The sequence below is a fragment of the Perissodus microlepis genome, chromosome 6 (assembly GCF_051167445.1).
Source record: "Perissodus microlepis isolate ML-2025 ecotype Zambia chromosome 6, ASM5116744v1, whole genome shotgun sequence".
In the NCBI taxonomy this organism is placed as follows: Eukaryota; Metazoa; Chordata; class Actinopteri; order Cichliformes; family Cichlidae; genus Perissodus; species Perissodus microlepis.
The window spans coordinates 32947229-32952716 of record NC_140466.1 but is presented as its reverse complement, the minus strand read 5'-3'; the positions used below and the strand labels follow the sequence as shown (position 1 = coordinate 32952716).

The 5488-nt window shown below is 40.6% G+C and overlaps 1 protein-coding gene across 2 annotated transcripts; it reads right to left on the bottom strand.

Annotated features, from left to right (window-relative positions):
• Positions 1-212: 212 nt before the first annotated feature.
• On the bottom strand, positions 213-4846 carry LOC146386041 (uncharacterized). 2 transcript variants are annotated; one of them, XM_084932070.1, is made up of 5 exons: positions 4511-4846; positions 3956-4014; positions 2481-2615; positions 1222-2312; positions 213-991 (listed from the first exon to the last, which is right to left on the bottom strand). In XM_084932070.1, the coding sequence occupies exons 2-4, from the start codon at positions 4005-4007 to the stop codon at positions 1501-1503; spliced, it is 999 nt and encodes a 332-aa protein (XP_084788196.1). In that variant the 5' UTR covers positions 4008-4014; positions 4511-4846; the 3' UTR covers positions 213-991; positions 1222-1500. The 2 variants fall into 2 exon arrangements, with proteins under 2 accessions (XP_084788196.1, XP_084788195.1); XM_084932069.1 differs by lacking the exon at positions 4511-4846 and having other exon boundaries at positions 3956-4400.
• Between the last annotated feature and the right edge of the window lie 642 nt (positions 4847-5488).

Genomic DNA, 5488 nt, shown 5'->3' with positions numbered 1-5488 from the left:
CCATGCAGCCTAACAACATGCAGTAAATTGCAGGTTAAAGCAGTTTGCTTACACGTTGTTAAACGAGGGAAGGGAACTAATGTGGCTGTCACATTACCCTTTTGTCCCATTTCATCCCAGAACTCGATCTAATTGCTGCTCACTTTCTACAATACTTAAAACTGATCAGTAGGACCTGAAACTGCAAACATTCAAACATTCAGGCCAAGAATCAGTTGGTGAACATATTAATCTACTACAATTAGCAAAAATGAATAAATAAACAGAAGAAAGTTAGAGTGATAACAGAGTCATGCAAGTTTTTGACCAGGAGGTTAAACTCATGCAAATTAGCTTCACCCAGGCTCATGAAAACACTGTCCTGCTTATAAACAGCAGATCATTTGTGTCAGTGTGTCAGGATGGTTTATATTTGAGCTTTTAGTTCACACAGAACAATTTTTATTAATTGTTTTTAGCGATTACGAAAGTCTGTGAATCCCCAAATTGTTCAGTTGTTCTTTTTGCTCCCCATGAGGTCACTTTCACCATGTGACAAAAACAACACCCCACTGTACACACTCGGGCCACCAGCAACTTTCTAAATCCTCAATAAAAAGCTGACAGGTTGCATTGATGTTCCAAATAACTTATTAAGAAAACAACTAAATACACAGAAAATGTTATGAAAATTGGTTTATTTTATATCTCATAGTTTTAAATGATGCAATAAAAATATGTATAAAACATCACAAACTGTAATATTTTACAAATGCTTACGTCCTGCTGATGCAATGGAGACATCTTCCAGTGACAGTCTTCATCCGTGTGTGTGTGAGGAGGATCCTAAACCCACCGACACAGAAGTGCATGTTCACAACTCCCTCTGTGCAGGCGGGGTCAGGACCCTCCTCACCCTGGGTGAGGAGGGGTGGTGCTGTGGCCAGTCAGGTATGAAGTGCTGAGAGTGGATCTTTGGTCCTCTGTGCAGCTCTGTCCACTCTCAGCTTCCCTGCAAAGCAATAACACAAGAAAGACGTCATTTTAACACAAAACAGCATTTTCATTGTTGGTAGCTGCAGTATGTTGTTAAAAAGCAATTTTAAACCCAACGTATACACATGAAAAATATAAATAAACCTAAACCTACAATGCTGCTGACATAGGATGATGATTTATACCAACTATTGGAAGAATTTCGCCTTCAATACAGTTTGTTGTCAATGTGAGGTGATAACTTACATAGTTGGAACACAGCACCACTCTCCCGTTTTTCACTTGGTCATCCATCCTTCTCATCGGGTTGGTCGGGGTAAGGCTGTCTTCTGGGTGGGGTGTGAGCTCCATCTTGGACGTAACTGGAAGTAATAACAACTAAAAAACTACCTTTCAGTCACAATGTAATATTAATGTCACATATCAAGAAAAAAACAATACGTTTCACATGTCCGAGTCAGATGTTCTTATATCTGTAAAAACAAAAACACAAAGGCAAAGTTTAAAAACACGTTCTAACATAAACTAATCAGAGTCACTGTCATCAAGGGAAAGGGTAAAAGGCCTCTCCCAGAAACGTCTGACTCCAAAACTACCTGAGGATGTTGAAGGGGCATCAAACTGGTCACTTACCTTGCACCTCTTTGCACTTACCTCTTCGGTGCAGATGTCTTCTCTGCTTCTCTTTTCTGAGGAAGGAGCAGCAGAGAGATCAGCTGAGGAAGCAGATGACAGAGCAGCTGAGGAAGGAGCAGCAGAGGGAGCAGCTGAGGAAGGAGCAGCAGAGAGAGCAGCTGAGCAAGGAGCAGCAGAGGGAGTAGCAGAGGAAGGAGCAGCAGAGAGAGCAGCAGAGGAAGGAGCAGCAGAGGGAGCAGCAGAGAGAGCAGCAGAGAAAGGAGCAGGAGAGGGAGCAGCTGAGGAAGGAGCAGCAGAGGGAGCAGCTGAGGGAGGAGCAGCTGGCGGATCACCAACTGGGGCAACAACTCGAGGGAAGAGTGGGGCGTTGGCCTGGCCGAAAGGCGGCATGGCGATGGGGGCAGCACCTGGAGCAATAGGATGTTGCCAATCGTGCCAAAACGGCTCTGGAGGGTGCTCCCGGATGAGAGGGGAATCATCTCTCTCATCCATGGTGTCATACCCCGAGTCATCGCTAAGCCAATCCCCCCACTCTTCTGAGTCGTTCCAGTCAGATGAATTGTCAGTCTGTTCACTCACCTCGTCATCGTCTACAGGTAGGTAGGGGGGGTACTCACCTTGCTGTTCACCGTCATCAGCATCTGGTGCTTCATGAGAAGAGGGTGAGGGTGAGAGAGGGATAAAATACTCACCATACTCACCTTGCTGTTCACCGTCATCAGCATTTGGTGCTTCATGAGAAGAAGGTGAGGGTGAGAGAGGGAAAAAATACTCACCATACTCACCTTCGCTGATACGCTGGGTATCAGTGTCCTGTTCTTCATCAGAAGAGGGGGAGGATGAGATAAGAATATACTCACCATACTCACCTTCGCTGATACGCTGGGTATCAGTGTCCTGAGCTTCACCAGAAGAGGTGGTGCTCTGGAGACTGTCATCCAGGATCCTGATGACTTCAGGAAGGCCTTCTTCTGCAGGGCGTTCAACCACATAGTCAAGACGCCCTGTGAGGAAACAGTTTTTAAAATAACATTAGGAATGTAATAGACACCCAGTGTTAAAGCAACAGACCTACATCTGTTAGTTTGAGCAGAGGATGAGAGAAAAGCATTTTATGTCAGACTGAATGACACTTCTACTTGTTCAATCTTTAAGGGAAGTTTTTTAATAGAAGACCACCAAACCTCCACCAAGGCAGCTCACTCTGTGTACTTTTAAGGTGACACTATATTGACACTATATATGACACTGTATTTTGTGTACATTCAATTTGTTTTATTTGTTCTTTGTAAGCCTTTATGCAAACACTATGTTGGAATAGGTAATGGATAATAGGTATTGATTTGTAAATAGCCGGACATGAGTAACTTATTATATAAATATACTACAGTAAATTTATAACTAACCATGCAGCTCATTCTCCTGTTTTATTTACAATTCACGATGTCACACATTTTGAAAAAAGCTCATAAGTTAAATATGTGGATGCAAACCATAATGTAACATTTAGACCACATGTACCAATCACATGTCCTAAATATAAATTTTTTTTTTTAAATAAAAACACAACCTCCTTGGCAAGAGTAAAAATTGCACACACAAAGCTCTGCAGGTATGTCTGAAAATGATGGTCAAGTGAAAAACAAACAAACAAACAAACAGAAACTCTTAACTCAGAATCCACATTTTTAGAAATGTGCACAAGGACTGTATCTGCCATAAGGACAGATACATCTAATCTGTGGTAAACATGCTATCCCTGTGTAAATATCCCTGTGTACAATATCTCTCTCTGCTATCCAATAAGGTTAAAAGCATTACCGTAACAGAAGATAGGTCTTAATGCCATTATTACTACTGTTTTCATATTCTTTTGATATTATTTTATTTGTATTTTTTTTATCTTTGTGTTTTGCAGCAGAGAAAAAATATAGTTTATGTCAATAAAGCCTTTGATCCGGAGAAGAAAAGGATGTTAGGAGGCGACCTGGATCTGTTTACACCTGCGTGTTCTGACGCCATGACATCTTGAAGATGCCGTTACCACGGAAACTGATTTTTGGTTATTTTACAAATTTTAGTCCATTAAGCTATTTTTAACCATTTCATTTTAAAGAAAAGTGTCAAATTTGAAGCCTTCAAATCAAAGTAACACCTTTTTTTCATATTCATACACCAGTCGTTAATAATTTCTACACCTCTCCCGGAAAATTTAAAGCATACAAACAATTTACGGGAAACAATCTTGGAATACACATATTTGATCACGTTAAAACTTGATATTCACACTGGAACTTGTTAAATTATTACAGTAATTTACATTTAAAGAAATTTTCAAACGTACCTGCAGCGAAGTCCAGGTGACAGTCGGGGAGTCCGGGTCCACGGCGAGCCATCTTCAAACTTGAAAAACAAAAACAAGTACAAACAATCCACAGATGAAGTACTTGTTGTGCTTTCAAGTTAAATCCGCTTTCAGTAAAGTGTTTTCCAAAACTTTGCTTTCCACAGGCTGAGGTTGGAGCAGGTCGAAACAAGTCCACGAGCAAGTGTAAACAGACGTTTGGAACCTTGTGCAGCATTTATATACCCTCAGCGGCCATGGTTACGGTTGTCAACACATGTGCAGGTGATATAACTATATGAATGGAGCTCACAGCAGTGTAATTTACAGTTAATTAATGGTCATTTACAGTCAGGGGTGGAAGTAATGAATTACAAATACTCACGTTACTGTAATTAAGTAGATTTTTTGGGTACTTGTACTTTTATGAGTAATTCTTCAAGTGTGTAATTTTACTCATACTTGAGTACAACTCACACCATGTAATCTACTTCGCTACTTATAAAATCAAAAGTCGCTACTGAGTACGCCCACAATTTGAATTAATATTCAAACCTTTCTCTGCATTTTTACAGCCAATAAGGCCGTGCAATCGCAACCGTGCTGTTGAGTATTGCAGCATCGACAGCGATCAACTCGAAGGAAAATGACAACGGAGTCAAAAATGTCCTTAATATTTTGGGAACTTTATTCCACATCAACACGCGGCAAAACTTTCCTCATGGGTGCCATTTTCGTTGTGGTGTACTTTTTTCTTCTTAGGGGCGTGATGACGCAGCATCCGTGATCTTACAATGAAACAGTGCCTCCTTGTGGTGACAACTAAAATACTGTCTCTGTTAAACCACAGTAACCATAATCCAGTTAAACACTGTACAACATGAGTACACACAATGAATATCTTAACACGTGCCAATTTAAGACATAAGCAAAGAATAAACTGCGCTGCAGCAGCAGGCACAGGTGTCTAGAGGTGCTAAATGGTGGAGTACAAACTACTTTATAGACGGAAGATTTCGAGACAAAGAAGCCAAAATGGAGACAGAGGACAACACTGTCAACCATGAAAACGACGTAGAAAAGACGGAGGACGCGTGCCCGTGGCCATACCTGGAGGAATTTTTCATGTACAGAGGGAGAAAAGGAGACAGCGTCCAGATGCAGTGCAAACTTTGTTTGACCTCTACAGTCATTTCAGCTTACAAGACTTCAGCGTCTAAACTTAAAAAAACACATTGAGGTAAGAGGTTTTACAACTATAGGTGTACAATATTGCCTTCTTATTTTTCATGTGTGTTAAGGTTATTAGTTTGGCTAAGATATTGTCACCGCCATTGGTTAGCCTGATAGTAAAATAAGACGGAGCTAGCTAATGTGCGTGTGCATGCATAATTGAGCTACAATTCATAGGAATGTTTTAGCTTATTATTTGGATAACCACCGTCATTACAATAAATTAAATTTGTAGTCATTTAAAACTCACAGGCCTACAATCAGCTGGCCTATAAAAAAAAAAAAAAAAACTTGAACACA

Bases quoted from the DNA above. Each gene is read 5' to 3' on its own strand.
- LOC146386041 (XM_084932069.1), bottom strand. From the start codon at position 4,193: ATGCTGCACAAGGTTCCAAACGTCTGTTTACACTTGCTCGTGGACTTG. The intron at 2,616-3,955 runs GTACGTTTGAAA...GTTTCCTCACAG, and splicing joins TCACCTGGACTTCGCTGCAG to GGCGTCTTGACTATGTGGTT. The intron at 2,313-2,480 runs GTGAGTATGGTG...GTGAACAGCAAG, and splicing joins TACCCAGCGTATCAGCGAAG to GTGAGTATGGTGAGTATTTT.